The 19850-nt window shown below is 48.4% G+C and overlaps 1 protein-coding gene across 2 annotated transcripts in view; it reads right to left on the bottom strand.

Moving 5' to 3' along the window:
* The window catches only part of LOC147463160 (uncharacterized), a 127105-nt gene that overhangs the window by 85968 nt on the left and 21287 nt on the right, over positions 1–19850 (bottom strand). For both annotated transcript variants that reach the window (XM_086487524.1, XM_086487532.1), the window contains exon 4: positions 7700–7780. In XM_086487524.1, coding sequence (XP_086343650.1) covers positions 7700–7780 — 81 coding nt within the window. The remainder of the gene's footprint in view (positions 1–7699; positions 7781–19850) is intronic.

Below are 19850 nucleotides of genomic sequence, written 5' to 3'. Positions count from 1 at the left end.
ATGGACACTGTGCGTGCAAATGTATGAGACTGAGAGATAGAGAGAGAAGAGAGATACAACACCAAAGACGTTGTAAAACCCTCCTCCGAAGGCCCCACTCTCGTCGGCGAGAGTGGTCTACTTTATTGATTGCACAAAGTGGTACAATGCGTATGCAATGGACTGATGCAACTTGGACTATGCCGATGACGACGACGCTGATGATGACGACGACTTCGGGCTGAAATCTGTGGTATTCTATCTGCTGAATTTCGGGGCTGTTTCGGTGGCTGAAAATGACTGTTTTACTGCTGTTTTTTATGGCTGAAAATGGGGGTTCTTCTGCAACCAATGGAGTTGAATCTCCTACCTTCTATGCATGCTGAAAACGCTGAGTCTTCTGCTGCAAATTGGGCTGAAAACCAAAAACGCTGGCTGCCCTTCCTAGCGTTAGTGAATTCCTGATGGTTCTGGAGTGCTGGCGATGATGCACAGATGAAAACGCTAGGGCTCTGTGTTGATGGCGACACATGCAATGCTGATACGCGGATCTTGGGGAAGTACTGCTGGGAAAACCAAAAACGCTAGCCACCGGGGGGAGGTAGCGCCAAGGTTGGGGGTGTTCTGCGGGTTCTGCTGAGAAGTTGCCTGTTGAGCGGGGAGCTCCTGCTGCCTCTTCTGCCATTGAGTGCTAACTTAGGTTTTCTTATATATTTCCTTAGCAAAATTGCCCTACCTACTTTTGTTGGAAAGTCACTTAAAAATAATCAATGAAAATATCAAAAATAGAGAAAATAGGCTAAATGCATTGGAAAATTCCCTAGCTGAATCTGATGGATTCTGAAGGGAATACTGATGATCATGCTGTGTGCAACCAGAGGATATGCGTCTACGCTAAGTGACTGGGCATGCACGGTCTACGAATAGACTCACAAAAGTGCCAGATCACTGCTAATCTAGACTGAGTGGACTGACTGAACCCTGATCATGGTGTAGCTTAACCTCGGACACATAGGGTTGGATGTGTCACGTGACAAGAGCGTTTGAACCCTAACACTCTTCTTTCTTCCGACAAACGAGAGAAATGGGTAGAGGCACCTACATGAAAGCTGCCCACCTAGATGATCCAGAGTTGAATTCGCATAGAGCAATGGCTTCTAAGCCGAAAGCCAGTTGAAAGGGGGTGTGGTTAGTCGTTGCTTGGAATGAAGTGTGATATGCCTAGAGGGTGCGAAGCATTGCCCGAACCCATGAAGTGGGATGCAAATTGCACGCTTTTCAGACGAGTGCAATTAGAACCTTGTTAGTGCTCTTTGCTTGCCCATTGGCTCTGGGGTAGTATGACCAAGAGTTGTTATGGAAGATCTTGTAGTTTGCTAGCAATGTCGAGATCAGCTCGTTGACAAAGTGACTACCTCGATCACTGGTGATCTCAAGGTGATACCCAAACTTGCAAATTATATTCTCATACAAGAACTTTGCCACAGTCTTACCTGCGCAGTCACAGGTGGCCGGTACCTCTCCCCATTTCATAGCATAATCTATAGCGACTAGAAGACACTTGCAATTTCTTGGTTGGTTGAGCTGGGGGAGAAATTGGACCAACAAAGTCTAAACCCCATCATTCAAAGGGCAACCATGACATTAAAATCTGTAAAGGAAGGTTGGACTGCCTACTGGGTTTAGGTGCTCAACGCTGACAGACAGCACAAACCTTCACACGGGCAATTGCATCCCTAAACACATAGGGCCACGATAAACCACAGTAAATCATTCTTTGTGGTGTGATGTGACCACGGTAATGGCCACCAGTGGGACCACTATAGGCATCTTCCAAAATATGCTCTACTTCATGAAGGGAGACAAATCTACGCAACACACCATCTGGTCCAGACTTGTAGAGTTAATCTCCAATTAGAGTAAATGGTCTAGACTTCAGCAATAACCTTCTTTTCTACAAACGAGAGGCATTCTCTGGATATAAGCCAATGAACAGCAAATGCAACAAATCGCCATACCATTTGTTCAACAAAGTATGGGCCAACCATGGCAGTAGTGATGAAATAAACCCACCACGGCACCAGTGATGAACTAAACCATCGGTCTGCGTGTCACCAAAATAACAAAACCCTTTTTTTTTATGTAGAGTAAAACATAAGTGCACAAATATAGTGCAAAAACCACAACAAAGAACAATACTCCGTATGCAGACAAAATATATTCCGACAAAGTGCAGTCCTTTATCAATGTGCGACAGTATATGTTATCAACAAAATCAAGCAAGGTAACCATAGACCTATGATGGAAGCTCCACAGGCTCCATGTAAACTTAGTAAGCGGCAACAGATTCACTTCCACAAATCAAAACCAAGGCTAAGTGAGGGGCAAAAAGCACCCTCACCTCTTTATAGCAGTTTTGGCGAGGTCGAGGCATCATGACATGCTCCAAGCAATAACTCCCACCACGATCTGAATGATTTGCCGGTGCGCTATACCAAGTGTGAAGCAAATGCGGCCGCCTCAGTGAAGATTATGATAGTCTAGGTTTTTGTGCAAGTGGTTGCGACGCCCTAGTGCAAGCAATGCGGCAGAGGGGGAGAAGGTGAGAGGGAAAGAGGGCTGTAAGGGCGTGAAGAGGTCCTCGATAGGACGAGAAGAGTAAAGGAGAATTAAATTGCCATGTTTAACCATTTCAAGGTCTTTTTACCATGCGCCCATTCAAGGGTATACTTCCACGAGGAGAAGAAAATAAGAGGCATCCATATATATAGCAACAATCTAGCTACGCAATGGGGTAAAAAAACCCCCCTTTTTTTTAAAAAAGAAATATGCAGTGTTCTTGCCATATAAGGCTCGAATGAAGGTAAGACAGTAAAAGAGTGCTCTTGGTGCAGGAAAACCATAAGTTGATCAGGGCTTGTTTTTTAGGGGAACGGTGGACATGCTTTTACTAATCAAAGCATGTAGTAGTACCTACGTGTGTGTGTGCGTGTGTGTGTGTGTGTGCCCGCCCTATCCCAGGCACCATACACAATTGGTCGGCAGTAGGCCCATTTGTATGGGCCTACTGCCTAATTAAAGAAATGAGATTAGTGCGATTAAATTTCAAGCCATCCCAACAATTATGTCAAATAGCCTTTGTCTAATGTCTTCCCAAGCTGTGAAGTAGTTAATAGAAGAATAAAGGATCATGTAAAGAAGACTTATACATGTCTTCAGAGCCGCTTTATGTGGTTGGTTACTCCTTTTTCCGACAAATTCAATGGAAGAGATTTTAAGTTGGTCTCTTTTCCAGATGAATCGGTAGTCATAGTTACCATTACACGGATTGTGACACGAAATTAAGAGGGATTTCTTGGGGTGGAACTCCGCCACTCCCGTCTCGTGTGTCGTCTATCTCCTTCAATTCAGTTCAGTTATTTGAAGTGCTTAAAGTTGTTCAATATGTTCTTTTCCGTTGGCACGTGGTGCCCCTCTCCTGTCACACCAAACCATAGGCTTAGACTCCCGCTAAGCCCGAGCTCTTCTAGCTCTTTTGATTTGATCCAAAGCTTCTTGATGTGGGGACTTTTCTTGTCGAAGAGAGAGGCACCTCTCCTCTTGAAGAGCTCGTTGTAATTTAATTGCTTCAAGTTCCCTGCAAATAGAGATCAAGGGGTCAAAAGGCACTTTCCATGAGAACTGAGGCGGTCTTTACTTAAGGGGGGTCCTTGAATAACCGCCTTGCTCCCTCTAACCTCGTAGCCGCCGCAACAAACTCCTCTAGAGTGGCGTCAAATCAAAGAGTCTCCCGTAGCTTATGTTTAGACGTCTTGGAAAGTGCCTTCTCCACCTACTTCTTGACCATGAATCCCCCAGGTTGCTGGGAAGCTTGGTGACCTTCTTGTCATGAGTTCTACAAAAGTCTCATATGGTTGGAGCACTAAGATTTCCAACTCATCCAAAACCTTCTCTTAAAAGTCACCTGGTCTGTAAGCTTCACAAAACTGTCGCCTTAGTGTTGCCCAAGACATAAAGTGGTTCTCTGCAAATTGGTTGTACCATTTGTCTGCTAAGCCATCCAAGGTGGACGAAACGAGCACTAGGAAGGCATCTTCTCTGTTTAGGCCCCAACCTCTGCAGCGGGATACAAATCTCCTAGCGTGGTCGTGTGCATCCTATGTGGAGAGTCCCTTGAGAGTCAGAAACTTTATATTCACCTTAGACAGAATGCTTGTCAACTCCTCCATCGCTACTTTCTCAGGAGCCTGTAGTAACACAATTGGTGTAAAGTGTACTGACCGGTGTGGTGAGTGTCACAAGACAAGCACCACGTGCCAATGGAAAAGAACAAACTGAACAGACTTTTAGCACTTCAATGACAATTGAACTGAGAGAGAGAGAGAGAGACGACACGCGACACGGAGTGGCGGAATTCCACCCCAGAGAGTATTGGCCCCAAACCTTGGCGCCCCTTTCAGTATTTCTTTATATTGCATCAACACTATACAAGCCGGTACTCGAGACTGTGCACCTTCTCCAAGAAGCATGCCAAAGAATGAGCCCTTAGCACATATTTAAAGGCCCTTTCGCCTATGAAAAGCAGTTTACATGAAAAGCCTCCAAACTCAAAAGCTTCTCGTCCAAAAGCAATGCCAAAAAACTACCAGCGTAAATCACGGAATTCCGTACAACTGCCACGTCAACAGTCAACGCAAAACGCGGAAATCCGTACAGTGCCACCTCATCATGTCAGCCCAATTCACCGGATTCCATAGTCTGCCACGTCAGCAAGGCAACGCGAAATCCGGGTTCATCTGCTTCTGCCTCTTCACTTAGGGTTTAGGCCCCTCGGCTGGCATCTGTAAGTTGGCTCCATTCTGAACTCCACCATTGCATAGCATTATCTTTAAGAAATCCTGCTGCTAGAGAAATCTTGGATTCTTATGTATAGTTCCCCAAAGCATAGATGTTGTCGAATTGCTGTAGGAACTGCAATGCTTTCTTACAATCCTTCACCCCAGAAAAAGTGGAAAATTTGTCGTGCCGCCGTCTTTGAAATCTTTGGGTTGGTTAGGCGCATATCTCGGGTATGGATAATAAGGGTATCCATATAGGCTCCAACCATTGTAGCCTGGTGGCAGTGGTGGTGGTGGAGGTGGGGGCAATGGCGATGGCAAAGGCAGTTGCACTGGATCAAGGTCAGATGGCTGCACAATATTCCTGAAAACTCCCCCGATCGGAAAAGACGGCTAAGAAGTTTGCCAGTTGGAAGCTCTCGTACTTTCTGGTGGTAGAGGAGGAGGTATCACCTGGGGCATCAGAAGGGGTTACATGTAGTTCAAAAATTGTTGAAAACTTTGCAGCATCGAAAGATTCTGTTGAGGATGCCGTGAAAGAATGTCGTGGAGTGCGTTGAGCAGAAACTGCAAATATTCTGTTGAATCCATGTCTTGGGTTCTTTATGGCTTATGTCGTGTAAGACAAAGCAATAAGATGGGAGCGCGCCCGATGTGCGATGAAGTAAGAGTGGGAGTGGCTAATAAGTCCGGGTCGGGGCCCAAAGAAACTTCAAGTAAAATTCCAATAGCTTTGTCTACTCTTTTGTAGGACCGGTATGCTTTCAGAAAAGCACACGCCTGATGCTCTGAAACCACCGTCACAAGACACGCACCACGTGTCAATAGGAAAGAACAGACTGAACAGACTTTTTTCAATAACAACTGAACTGAGAGAGAGAGAGAGAGAGAGAGAGAGAGAGAGAGAGAGACGACACGCGACACGAAGTGGCAGAATTCCACCCCAGAGAGTATTGGCCCCAAACCTTGGCGCCCCTTTCGGTATTTCTTTATATTGCATCAACACTGTACAAGCCGGTACTCCAGACTCTACACCTTCTCCAGGAAGCATGCCAGAGAATGAGCCCTTAGCACATATTTCAAGGCCCTTGGCCTATGAAAAGCAGTTTACATGAAAAGCCTTCAAACTCAAAAGCTTATGGTCCAAAAGCAATGCCAAAAAGCTGCCAGCGTAAATCACGGAATTCTGTACAACTGCCACGTCAACAGTCAATGCAAAACGCGGAAACTCGTACAATGCCACGTCATCATGTCAGTGCAATTCACGGGATTCTGTAGAGTCTGCCACATCAGCAAGGCAGCGCAAAATCCGGGTTCATCTGCTTCTGCCTCTTCACTTAGGGTTTAGGCCCCTCGGCCGGCATTTGTAAGTTGGCTCCATTCTTCAGGGCTTTGACATATCAGCAGTTTGTGACAGTGAGGAGCTGGTTGAGGGCGATACCTGAGAGGGAAGAGGTAGCAGGGGTGGAGGACTTCTATTCGGCACGAAAGGTTGGCGCTTTTTGTGATAGTATTGCAAGGGGCTCCATATTGGGCCTTGTTGATCTTTAGACTATCTTGTATGTGCCATGCAGTAGCAACAGGCCCCCCAAGCTCTAGGCATGAAGACCCTTGAAATTGTTGGACAGTCTAGACCCACGAACCAAACTCGACTAGACCACTCCAGCTAGACACGGGCGCTAGACCAAGCTGGACGAAGGTGAAGGTGGACCAGACCAGGCTAGCTCAGACGAATCCAGACCAACAGGCTAGGCCGTGCGAGAGACTAAACCGCTAGCTTCTCAACCATGTACCCTTCACGGAGTAAGACTCGAGTTGAGGTCCCATGAGGCATGCCAAAAATGAGAGCACCTATAGTAGGAAAAGTGTGGCGTGCTCTTTACTGCGGGTGCTCCTTAGTGCAATATGCATGAAACCTCACTCCAACAGAATGAATACACTGTAGAGCAATGGAACAAGCAAAGTCAAAAGGACACAACAGCAGACTCATAACTCAATGGAACTCAACTGACTCATGGAATCGGTATAGACTCTGGCTGGCAGCACACTCAGCTCCAAGCCTCACAGGTAAAATGGGGTGTTGAGGCTCCAACTGTGCGCGGAAAGTGTATATGTGCAGTGCTAGACTGAACACAAGACACAAGACTCTAGACTCATAGAAAGTATGATATTTGACGACTAGAACCAGCTGAGCATATATACAACCGTAAAAAGCAACCAATGGCTAACAAAATATCCCTCACAATCCAGCTATGTCTATCTCCGAACTGTGGTGGCGGTGAACTGGCCATAGTCTCCACTACTCTGCCACGTGTCACTGCCCAGGCGAGAGTCCACCCAGTGTGAACCCAAGACCAACTGTAACTACCTGTCATGTGCAAGTGACACTATAGCTGCTACAACTGAAGATCTTGAACACCGGCAACAGCTGAAAAATGAAACCCAAAGGAGAGAGCCGGTCCAAACCACCCGGCCACCCACACAACGCCCATCTCCATGACAATACCTCCAGAAAACAAAAGACATACAAACAGCAACACAAAAACACGAGAAGACAAATGAAAATAAAAAACAAAGAACAGAAAATTAAACACATACACCCGCACAAGACATATGATACAAGGAAAATTGCAGAAAACAAGAAAAACATAGCAAAATCCCCATCAGAAAAGCAAAACACACAAACAGAAACAGGAAACAGGGATAGGGGTAATGAAACATAACAAGTGCACAAAACTTTTCTTGTGACTACTTGTCTCTATCCAATTTTTGAGATCGACTATTATTAGTCTTCTTTCCCAACTTTATTGATACAAGGCATGCGTCAACCTCTTTAAGTAAGATATTGATCTTTTAATAGAAATAAAAAGCATAGTCCTTACCTCCTGCACAACCGGAGAGCCAGTATCATCCTTGCTATAAATTAGCACTAAGAGCAGCCGTTTGAATTCCTCGTAAGCTTCCTGTAAATATTGTCAGCAATAATGAGTGTCAATGACTGATACAACATTTCAGGTCTGAGACATGACAAAATTGCAATCAAGCTTAAAAAATACACACAGCCATGCCATATAACACATCACGACAATTCATTGACAACCTGTGAGCATCTAATGAATGGTTGATGTGCTATTAAGCACAATCTTTAAATTTTGATTACATCGGTTTGACTTTGATTCAGGGGCTTAAGCAAGGGCTTATTCAAAAGACACAGTGGTCTTGTGTGCAGGAGCAGATGGCGGTAGCAGTTGTGTGTACCGTGGGTCTACCCATTGAGGGCATGTGAGATCTATGCCAGACCACCCTTGGTCGCTTGTATATGCAGTTTGGTATTAGCATGGACAGCCTAACTCTCTCTCTCGCTTGTACTATTGTTAGGTTAATTTGTTACTCTGACTTTGTATCAGATCCACCACTTTGTAACTTTCGGGTCTCATAGGTCATTATGGCCTTTTGAAGACGTTAATATAACATTTCATTTCATCTCTCTCTCTCTCTCTCTCTCTCTCTCTCTCTCTCTCTCTCTCTCTCTCTCTCTCTCTCTCTCTCTCTCTCTCTCTCTCTCTCTCTCTCTCTCTCTCTCGCTGTTACACGCAGCCCCCCTCAACTCCGCTCTCCCGCCTCGCACCCTCCCCCCCCCCCCCCCCCCCCCCCCCCCCCCCCCCCCCCGCGCGCTGCCCCCCCCGCTCCCCCTCTCTATCGCGCTGCCCCCCCGCTCCCTCTCTATCGCAATAGGCCCCCCCCCCCGCCCCCTCTCTCTATCGCAATAGGTCCCCCCCCCCCCGCCCCCTCTCTCTATCGCGCTGCCCCCCCGCTCCCTCTCTCTATCGCAATAGGCCCCCCCCCCCCCCCGCCCCCTCTCTCTATCGCGCTGCCCCCCCCCCCCCCCCTTACCCCACGCGCTGTCCCCACCGCCCCCTCTCCCTCTCTCTCTCTCTCTCTCTCTCTCTCTCTCTCTCTCTCTCTCTCTCTCTCTCTCTCTCTCTCTCTCTCTCTCTCTCTCTCTCTCGTCCATACTCTATCGCTGCCCCTCCCTTGCCATACCTCCTCGCGTTCCCCCACTCACCCAGCTATTGCGCCCGCTGCTAGTGTGGGTGCACAAGTGCGTTTAGTGACTCTTTTTCGCACGGCGATCAAGCATGAGCAAGCTGAACGATAAAGCCGACCCCCTAGAGGATGCCATTCAAAAGTGCAAAGAGGAAATGACGGAGACCATTACCAAGATGAACCGCAATCTCTTGGGCACAATAAACATGCTCGAAGGACGCGTGCTGATCCAAAAGAGCAAGATAATACGTTGGAAGACCGAGTGACGACTCAAGATGAAGACATTGCGTCACTCAAGAAAGATCTCGTCGAAGCACGATCAAGAAACACACTGGAAGAGGGCGAACTGCAACCCTCAATAATCGAAGAAATCAACACGATCAAGGAGCAACTACAGGCCATCAAAGAGGGAGAAGAGCAACACAAAGAAATGACAACTTCTTGGGTGGATGTTCTTACCAAAACTCAACAGAAGGCGGATGAAGCCGAGAAATGGATCAAGGTGGCCAAGAAAGGAAAAGGCAAGGAGATAATGCCCACGTCCACACCCACTATCATTAATCAGACACTAGAGGAGGAGCAAAGAAGACGGGTGCGCGCTTTACATGTGAGAATTTGCGGTCTTAAAGACAAAGGCAATGTGGACGAAGAAGTAAAAGAACTCACAGCCTTGATGGGGGTTCATGAGCCGACGCACACAAGGGCATGGAGAGTGGGCAGCATAAAGAAAAACGGAAGCAGTGGAGAAACCTCAAAAGAAAGAGCACTCATCCTCCGTTTTCCCTCCATGGAAGCGAAGAAGTCCTTGAAGAAAAGACTAACTCTTAGAGAGACTGGCATCTTTCTCGGGGATGATCTCACCCTCTGGCAGATCGCTCATATGCAGGAAGTAATGCCGGAGATTAGAGCAGCAAGGGGAAAAGGCAAGACTGCCTTTTACCGAGATGGAAAAGTGGTAATACTAGAGCGGCGCTCCACATGACGGTGCGAGACTTATGGGACCACACTCAAAGTGGCTGCCTGGAACTGTAATTTGGCCATCGTGAACGGCCTACAGAGATTTCCTGCTACGGGAGGTTTTACATGCTTCCCACACAGACATACAGCCAGCACAGTGGACTATGTCATGGCATAGCCGAATCTCATCTCTAGTATCCAGGATCTCACAGTTGGGCCCAGACCGGTTGGGGTGGCAGTGGATCGTGCTCTTGTGTCGATGACCATGTCCTTCCAGTTCAGTGTAGCACACAGGCCACGGGTAGCAGCCCCTACTCGCTACGCCTTCACACAGGAGACGGATTCTATATACATGGACAGGATCTACAGACGCCTATGCACTGAGGACCCGGGGCGACCTCTGGAGGAGCTAACTACGATGCAGGAGCAGAGGCATACCCACACACCCAGCCTGAGCAGAGCCGCCAATCAGGGAGCATGCCTCAGAACAGCTGGTACGATGAGGAGTGCCGCCAGACTAGAGCCAGACTTCAGAGGGAGGTGCTTTTGGGGGACGTCACTCACAGACAGTCACAGATTGACTCCCGACGCCTGGTGTGGCGGAAGAACAGGGCTTTTTTGGCTCGACTCGAGCAGGATCTATACCAGCTATTCTTGAGTCAGGACTCGCGTGAGGCATGGCGGCTCTTTCATGAGCACTCCCCCCCCCCCTGCTATTTCCTCCACAGAGACCTGGGGTCAGTACGCATCATCTCTGTACACAGTACCTGAACAACCGCCCCTCCCCAACCCCCCCGATCCATGCCCACACACATGTGCTTTTTTCACCGGAGATGGTGAAGAAAGCTATTGACACGATGAGGACTGGGAGAGCATATGACCATGATGGCTTAGTCGTTGAGCATTTCATGCATGCCAAAGACCTACTAGCAGAGCTTCTAGCAGTTATGTTTAACCGTGCCATGTGTGAGGGCATACCGGACACTTGGAGCCTATCTACGATCGTACCTATCTTCAAGTCGGGAGACCCCATGGAGCCTGGGAATTATCGCACTATCATGATTGGACACACACTAGCACGGTTGTATGCATCCATTCTTGAGCAACAGCTGAGTAGATGGGCAGAGAGGGAAGGAATGCGTGCAGTTGGGCAGGCAGGGTTCAGGAGAGGCTTCTCTACTTTTGACCATATCTTGACACTCAGGGCCATCATCGAGGAAGGCAGATCTCATGGGAGACGAATCTATTGTAGCTTTGTGGACTTCCGCAAAGCTTTTGACACAGTACCCAGAGCTAGATTGATGTGCAGATTACAGGAAATGGGAGTACCCACAGAGCTCATTTGGGGATCATGGCATTCTACAGATCAGTAGTAGGGCATGTACATTGTACGCACCCCTGAGGGACTTTCTATACCGGTTCACTCCACTATTGGGGTGAAGCAGGGTTGCCCGCTCTCTCCTACTCTTTTCACTATGTATGTGGATGAGGTTTCTAACTACATTGAGAGCGATGGGGATAGAGGTGCACCGTTGGCAGGGACATGGATTCCACTTTTGTTATATGCTGATGATATAGTGTTGATCTCCAAATCTCTAGAGGGAATGTAACGTCAACTGAATGCTTTGCATAGGTTTGCCCACGAAAGTGGTTTGTCTGTCAACCTCGGTAAAACCAAGGTTATGGTGTTTAATACCACCCCACAGTGGATCAGGAGGTCAACACCTACATTCACATACGGCCAGGAGACTGTGGAATACACAGATGCTTACACTTACCTTGGAGTGGTTTTTAGCGGACCTGCATTCTCACTCAGAAGAACAGCAAACACCAGACTAACTAGAGCCCACGCAGCACTGGGTAGATTAGAGAAGATGTGTTCGCACGTTCAGTTTCAGGAGCCCCAGATGAAGCTCTGGCTCTTTGACACTTTGGTGGCTTCAGCATTGCTCTATGGAGCTGAGATATGGGGACCTTCATTGGATCACCGCGGGAGGCCGGGTCGCACAGATGGATGGGGAACATGGAGAAACCTCTCGTCTCTATGATCTCGCGGCTCATTAGAGCCAAGGCATCAGTACCACGGGCCATTATCCGAGCAGAGCTAGCGGCCCCCCACTAGTGGAGGAGGCGCTCACCAGATCAGTCTCCTTCATAAACCGCACATGGGAACTTCCCAGAGATAGATATGCTCGCATAGCACTTGAGTCCTCTCGACAATTAGCCATACAAGGAGATACAACATGCTGGTATGGGGAGATGACATCATGGTTTCAGGCGCATGGGTTCAGCATAGACAGGCTGCCACCGTTCCAGTACTCATTGGATGCACCATCTCTCACTCTTACACAGTCAGAGATCACCAAGCTCATCCGCAAGACCTGCCCCAGCTAGACACAAGGAGGACATGGATACAACCAGCATAGGAATTGGGCACGAAGATGGCTTTCTGCAGAGACCACCTTCTCCAGCTTACGGAAGATGGTTTTGTGACGAGACCCAGATACATGGATACCCACCTGTCTCATGGAATACGATGCACTATTTGCCAGTTACGCACATCTTCTCACCAGCTGCGGATTGAGACTGGGAGATATAGCGGAGTACCAGCAGAGGCCAGGACATGCCCCTTGTGTGACATGGAGCCTGAGACAGCCTGAGACAGAGATGCATTATACATGCCGCTGCCCCGTCTACTACGAGATACGAGGCCGCTTCCATTGCTTGTTCAGAGAGGGTTTTGGACCACTCTCAAGAGACATGAGATACGAAGATCAGAGATGCCTGGGTTTGTTCTTGCTCAAGCTGCGCAGACACAGAGATAGCCTGATGAATGGCGAGGCTAGCCAGTCTCAAAGACGGATCACAGACTTCTTCAAAGCAAACACGGGACAGCCGCAAGAGCCACTCCCACAACAGAGCTCCCCCTCGTCTCACACCAGAGGCACACTGATTGACCGAGCGATTGAACTGGGGAAATCCAGGCGCCCACGACTGGGGAGGACTACACAGCATCGACGGAGGCTACGTCAAAAGATTCGGAGCACGCTGGCCAGGCATGCACGATGCCCGGTCATACTACTAACCATGGAGGAGATTGATGAGATCCGCCAATGACCGATGCTAGATCTCTTGTGATTCAGCTATCCCAGCAAGCCGCCCATTTTTGCTTAGTTTTTTGCTTAGTTGACATCGACCAATCTAGGATCCCATAGTATATATCTTTGTTTTGTACTGTTGTTATTTTGTTACTCTGACTTTGTATCAGATCCACCACCTTGTAACGTTCTGGTCTCATAGGTCACTATGGCCTTTTGAAGACGTTAATATAACATTTCATTTCATTTCATCTCTCTCCCTCTCTCTCTCTCTCTCTCTCTCTCTCCTCTCTCTCTCTCTCTCTCTCTCTCTCTCTCTCTCTCTCTCTCTCTCTCTCTCTCTCTCTCTCTCGCACCCCCTCTCTCTCTCGCGCTGCCCGCCCCGCTCCCTCTCTCTATCGCGCTGAGCCCCCCCCCCCCCCCCCCCTCCTCAGTCTACGCGCCCCCCCCCCCCCCCCCCCCCCCCCCCCCCCCCTTAATTTAATTTAATTTAATTTAATTTTAACTTACACCCCCGCAGTCCCTCGCCCCCCCCACCCCTCTCCTCAGCCCATCTATCGCTCCTCTCTCTCTCTCTCTCTCTCTCTCTCTCTCTCTCTCTCTCTCTCTCTCTCTCTCTCTCTCTCTCTCTCTCTCTCCTCTCTCTCTCTCTCTCTCTCTCTCTCTCTCTCTCTCCCCTCTTTTTCCCCCCTCCTCTGTCTATCGCGAAATAACACCCCCCCCCCCCCCCCCCCCTCTCTCTCTCTCTCTCTCTCTCTCTCTGATTCTTTGGGCCTCACCGGAATGGATTCACTTGAAGAAGACCCTGCACAGGACACAGAAGCCGCCAATGTCTCACCTGTTTGCAAGCCGCGAGCAAAGGCAACCTTCATGCTCACGAATAAGCGGATGGCGCATATGGAGAGGGAAATGAAGGAATGGAAAACAGAGATGGAAGGATGGTGGAAGGAGAAGGCCAACCTCCTTCAGATGGTCATCAATGAAGGCGCACAGTGGAAGAAGGAGAAAGAGAGCCTTAACGCAGAAATACAGACACTCAAAGAAGAAGTATCAACCGTCAAACAGGAGAACCCAAACGTCGAGATACGGGTACTCAAAAAAGAAGTCTCAGCCCTCAAACAGGAGCTTGCTGATAGAGTAAGCAATGGACTAGAGGAAGGCGAATTTCAACCCTCGGTAATTGATGAAATCAAGGAAATTAAGGAACAGGTAAGGATGATCACAGAGGAAGAGAAGCTGAGTGTGGCAAAGACATCTTCATGGGCGGAGATGATAACAAGGACACAGAAAAAGGCGGACGAGGCTGAAAAATGGATCGAGGTCGCCAAGAAAGGGAAAGGTCAAGAAACTCCTTGTACACCGACGCTTATTAACATGACTCTCGAAGAGGAACAAAGAAGGCGGATGCGAGCACTGCATGTGAGAGTGACCGGTCTCAAGGACATAAACAACGTGGAGAAAGAGGTCACAAGCCTTACATCCATGATGGGGATGGAAAAGCCTTTGCACACAAAGGCATGGAGGGTAGGTAAGAAAAGTGATGGCTCAGGAGAGTCTTCAAAGGGGAGAGCTCTCATACTACGCTTCCCCTCGTCGGAAGAGAAGAAGGAATTCTTGAGGAAGAGGCCTACTGTCAAAAAGACAGGTATTTTCCTCGGTGATGACCTGACCCTCTCACAGCTCGCACATATGAGAGGTAATGCCAGAGATTACAGCGGCAAGGGAGAAGGGAAAGATAGCCTTCTACAGAGATGGACGGGTGGTGATTTTAGAGCGGCGTACTGCATGACGGTGCGAGACCTATGGGACCACACTGAAGATGGCTACCTGGAACTGTAATGGGTCTATGAGGTTGGACGTGGGTGCATTTGAGGAGAGTTTCAAAGACAAGGATATTGTATTCTTCTCAGAGACTCATCAGGCCCCTGGACAGGTAATGCCACATGTGGTGGGATACAGATGGGAAACAGCCCACAGGACAAATGCGAGATCTGAGCACGGGAGTAGAGGTTCAGGAGGAGTAGCAGTGCTATTCAGAGAGGAACTACAACCATTACTGCATATTGTACGAAGGGATGATCATGCTAGATATATGTGGGTGAGACTGAGACCTGACACAGGTCGATTCCTATATATTGCCATATGTTACTTTCCTCCCAGTACACCAATGTATGCCGCATCCAGAGGGCAGTCGCCTTTCTCTATCCTGGATGATGACATTTGGGAGTTTTCAAGGGATGGTGATATCATTCTCCTAGGGGACTTCAATGCCCGAACGGGCAACTCGCAAACAGTCTTCTACGACACCTCAGATGAGGTGCTTCGAGAGTTGGATGCGGGTGAGTTGGGGCTTGACAGATGCTCAGATGACAGAGAGCAAACGGAGTATGGGAGATACCTCATGGAAATGACGACGACACATGGATTAGCCATACTTAATGGCTTACAGCGATTTCCTGGAGCAGCCAGTTTCACATGCTTTCCACATAGACATGGGGCCAGTACAGTAGATTACGTTATGGCACAACCGAGCTTTATCCCCTGCATTCAGGATTTCACAGTGGGAGCCAAGCCATTGGGCATAGCAGTAGATCATGCCCTATTGACACTGTCCATTAAATTTCAGTATAGTACAACCAAGACACCAGGAGCCAGGCCACACACCCGCTATACATTTACACCAGAGACTCATTTCGTTTATACAGAGGAGATCTGGGACCGTCTATTGGAAGGCACAGATGGCAGAAATGGTACAGGCCTATCAGTGGAGGAGTGCACCAATATACTGACTAAGACACTGCATGGGGCTGCATCAGTGGCATATCCACACACTCAGCCGGGTAAGAGACGACATGCTGGGAGCATGCCCCAGAACAGTTGGTATGATGAGGAATGCAGAGAGATGAGGGCACAGCTTCAGAGGGATCTTCTGTTAGGAGTCATCACTTACAAACAGTCTCAGATTGCTTTCCGATGCCTTGTGCGACGGAAGAAGAGAGCTTACCTAGCTCAGATGGAGCGAGACTTATATCAGATGTTCTTGAGTAGGGACTCTGGAGAGGCATGGCGACTCTTCCATGAGCACTCTCCTCCCCCAGTGATTACTTCACCTGATGTGTGGGGCCAATATGCGACATCATTATATACGGTTCCGGGACAGGAACCCCTTCCAGACCCTACCAAGCCTTGCCCAACTACAAGCACTTTCTTTACGCCTGAGATGGTACGAAGGGCCATCGACGGGATGAGGACCGGGAAGGCATATGATCATGACGGTCTAGTAGCGGAGCACTTTATACATGCCAAGGATATGCTCATGGAGGTTCTCGTAGTGTTGTTCAATCGTGCCATGTGTGAGGGATTACCTGAGACCTGGAGGTTGTCTAATATTGTGCCCATCTTCAAGGCTGGTGACCCTACAGAGCCTGGGAATTACCGCACTATTATGGTTGGACACACATTGGCACGATTGTATGCATCTATTCTGGAGCAACACCTGAGTAGCTGGGCAGAGGGAGAGGGTGTACGAGCAAAGGGTCAGGCCGGCTTCAGGAGGGGTTTCTCCACTCTTGATCATATTCTGACACTCAAGGCCATCATTGAGGAGGGCAGAGCACATGGGAGACGGATCTATTGTAGCTTTGTGGATTTTTGCAAAGCATTTGACATGGTACCAAGGGCTCGATTGATGCGCAGACTGCAAGAGATGGGGGTGCCCATAGAGGTAATTTGGGGGATAATGGCTTTGAACAAATCAGTGGTGGGACATGTACGCACTCCAGAAGGGGTATCTGATTTAGTTCACTCTACTATTGGAGTGAAACAAGGTTGCCCATTGTCTCCTACTCTATTCGCTATGTATGTGGATGAGGTGTCTGATTACATTGACAGAAAGGGTGATAGGGGTGCCCAGCTGGCAGGGACGTGGATCCCATTGTTGCTTTATGCTGACGATATTGTACTGATATCTGACTCACCAGAAGGTATGCAACGACATCTGGACACACTACGCAGTTTTGCAAAGGATAGTGGCCTGGGTGTAAACCTAGGCAAAACAAAGGTTATGGTGTTTAACACCACACCGCAATGGGTCAGGAGATCAGTACCTACCTTCAAATATGGTCAGGAGATGGTGGAGTATACAGATGCATACACTTACCTGGGGGTAGTCTTCACAGGGCCGAGATTTTCTTTGAGAAGAGCAGCAGAGACTAGACTAACTAGAGCCGGTGCGGCTCTGGGAGGAATGGAGAGGATGTGTTCACAAGTTCAGTTCCAGGAACCTAGGACAAAGTTATGGCTCTTTGATACTTTGGTAGCCTCTACTATGTTATATGGGGTGCAGGTTTGGGGACCTTCTATAGGCCAGGGTGGGTGGAGGCGTAGAGCCAGAGAAAGAAGTACATTACATATGTCATTGCACAGTGTACCATGAGATACGAGGTCGTTTTCACTGTCTATTCAGAGAAGGTTTTGGGCCTCTATCTAGGGTCATGAGTTATGAGGATCAAAGATGTCTTGGGCTTTATCTACTTGAGTTACACAAGCATAGAGGAACCTTACTGAGGAGAGGTGAAGAGAGACATCCCCAGAGACAGATCACAGATTTCTTTACACTAGATACTGTACACCCAGAAGAACAGACAGAGGAGCAACCAGCGACGGTGGAGAGGTCTACCCGCACTACTGGCATTCTCATAGACCGAGCATTGGAGCTAGGGAGATCTAGACGACCCCGAGGGAGGAGAGGAGCTACACAATTTCGAAGGAGGCTACGGCAAAGGATTCAAGCCATACTCTTTCGTCGTCCAGAGTTCAGATGAACATGGATCTCTACTCCCCTCCCATATTGTCTTCACATTGTACTGCTTAGTTTAGGATCCCGCAGTATTTATATTTTGTTATCCTAGGTTAATTTATTTTGTTAATCTGACTTTGTATCAGATACACCGCATTGTAACTTTCTGGTCTCATAGGTCACTTTGGCCTTTTGAAGACATTAATATAACATTTCATTTCTCTCTCTCTCTCTCTCTCTCTCTCTCTCTCTCTCTCTCTCTCTCTCTCTCTCTCTCTCTCTCTCTCTCTCTTTTTGGAAAAAGTCAAGGTTGTATATTACTGAGTACAATATAATCCCTAGCGGATGCCAAAATAGCCTATCACGTGGGGTGTACAAGCTGAATGTAAGGAGGAGAGCCACTATAGTGACAACTCGACTAGAACAATCTCATGGTGGTCGGTGTGACAAGTGGAGGAGAAACCACCGAGGAGAGGCATAATGCCACGTAACCTGGCCACCTGTAAGTGTGAAGAAGAGTGGGGATCGTGCCCAACGCCGAAGGAAGGCAAATCGGCGAGCCTCGGCTGCTCGAGATGTACCTGAGGAAGAATCCCACTACCAAATCAGGGTGTGAATGATGTCCAGCCAAATGGTAGTGAGGGTATCCTGAAGGAGCTGTGGAGCCGCACTTAGAATGTGAAGATAACGAGCTCTCCAAACATTCCATAGTGTAATACTAGTGATGACTGAAAAAACTTCATCACGTGTCTGAGAATCCCCCTGCCAAGCAATCTGTGGTAGCATAGCCAAAGTCCCTCGCCGATAACCAGTCGAGGTAAGCATAAAGGCTGGATCTGTGTCTGAGCCCTCGTAGAAAAGATGGGGGCCGGGCATCGGCATCAACCATGAGACAGATCCCCAAGTAAGAAATCCATGTTGAACGCCTGCTCTGCTAAGTAGAAAGCAAACTGCAAGCCACACTACATGGGAAGCTGAGCATGACCAAAGACAGTGTGCAGGTGACTCAAGTAGTCGCAAAGGACAGCGAGTACATAACGGATCATGACCCATAGTAGCTAGCCAAGTCCCAACTGGAAGTCACGCATGTGCAATCATCCACATGAAAAAAGAAATACGACGAGCCGCATGTAAATCCCAGATGGCGGACCAAAACTGCTGCAGATAGGCATGGGAGAGGCCTGAATGTAACTAGAAACGCATACGAGTGGGCTGCTCTGGCTGCTCTCTCATCAATGCTAACCGTCCAATCCTGACAGTGTACTCAAAGAAGGATACAGGTGCACCGGTGGGGTCAGAGTGAGGCCAATGCCACTCTCCTGGGTCCCAATAAAGTTGAGATAGGGCACGACCCTCCCACACCCAAAGCCTCCAAAGTGCAGCATTAGCAGAAGCGAAACGAGGGTCAACACGACGACGCTTCCCGCGGGAGCCAACTACTCTGATGGCCTCCCATCGAGTGCCGGGAAGGACAAGGTGCGGAGAGGTGGCATCATATGTCAATCTCTCTCTCTCTCTCTCTCTCTCTCTCTCTCTCTCTCTCTCTCTCTCTCTCTCTCTCTCTCTCTCTCTCTCTCTCTCTCTCTCTCTCTCTCTCTCTCTCTCTCTCTCTCTCTCTCTCTCTCTCTCTCTCTCTCTCTCTCTCTCTCTCTCTCTCTCTCAGTTTCATTTATGCATAGCACTTGGGCTCTCCCTACAGACAGATATGCTCGATTAGCACTAGTCTTCGCGACAGCTGGCATTGCAGGGAAATAGATCATGTTGGTATGCAGAGATGGCATCTTGGTTTCAGTTACATGGCTTTAGTATGGATCGGCTACCCTCATTTCAATACTCTTTGGATGCACCCTCCATCTCCCTCACTAGGGCAGAGATTACCAAGCTCATCAGACACGACTTGATTCAGCTGGATACGAAGAGGACATGGATACAACCTGCACATGAGCTAGGTACGAAGATGACTTTCTATAGAGAGCAAATTCTCCAACTCACGGAGAATGGTTTTGTGATCAGGCCAGGATACATGGACACTCATCTATCCCACGGGATACGATGTGCTATTGGTCAGATACGAGATCGAGACAGGCAGATTTAGAGGAGTACCCGCTGACTCCAAGATTTGTCAGGTGTGCC

Source organism: Adiantum capillus-veneris, chromosome 2, assembly GCF_014529385.1.
Source record: "Adiantum capillus-veneris isolate H3 chromosome 2, ASM1452938v2, whole genome shotgun sequence".
In the NCBI taxonomy this organism is placed as follows: domain Eukaryota; kingdom Viridiplantae; phylum Streptophyta; class Polypodiopsida; order Polypodiales; family Pteridaceae; genus Adiantum; species Adiantum capillus-veneris.
This window is presented reverse-complemented; position numbering and strand designations above follow the sequence as displayed.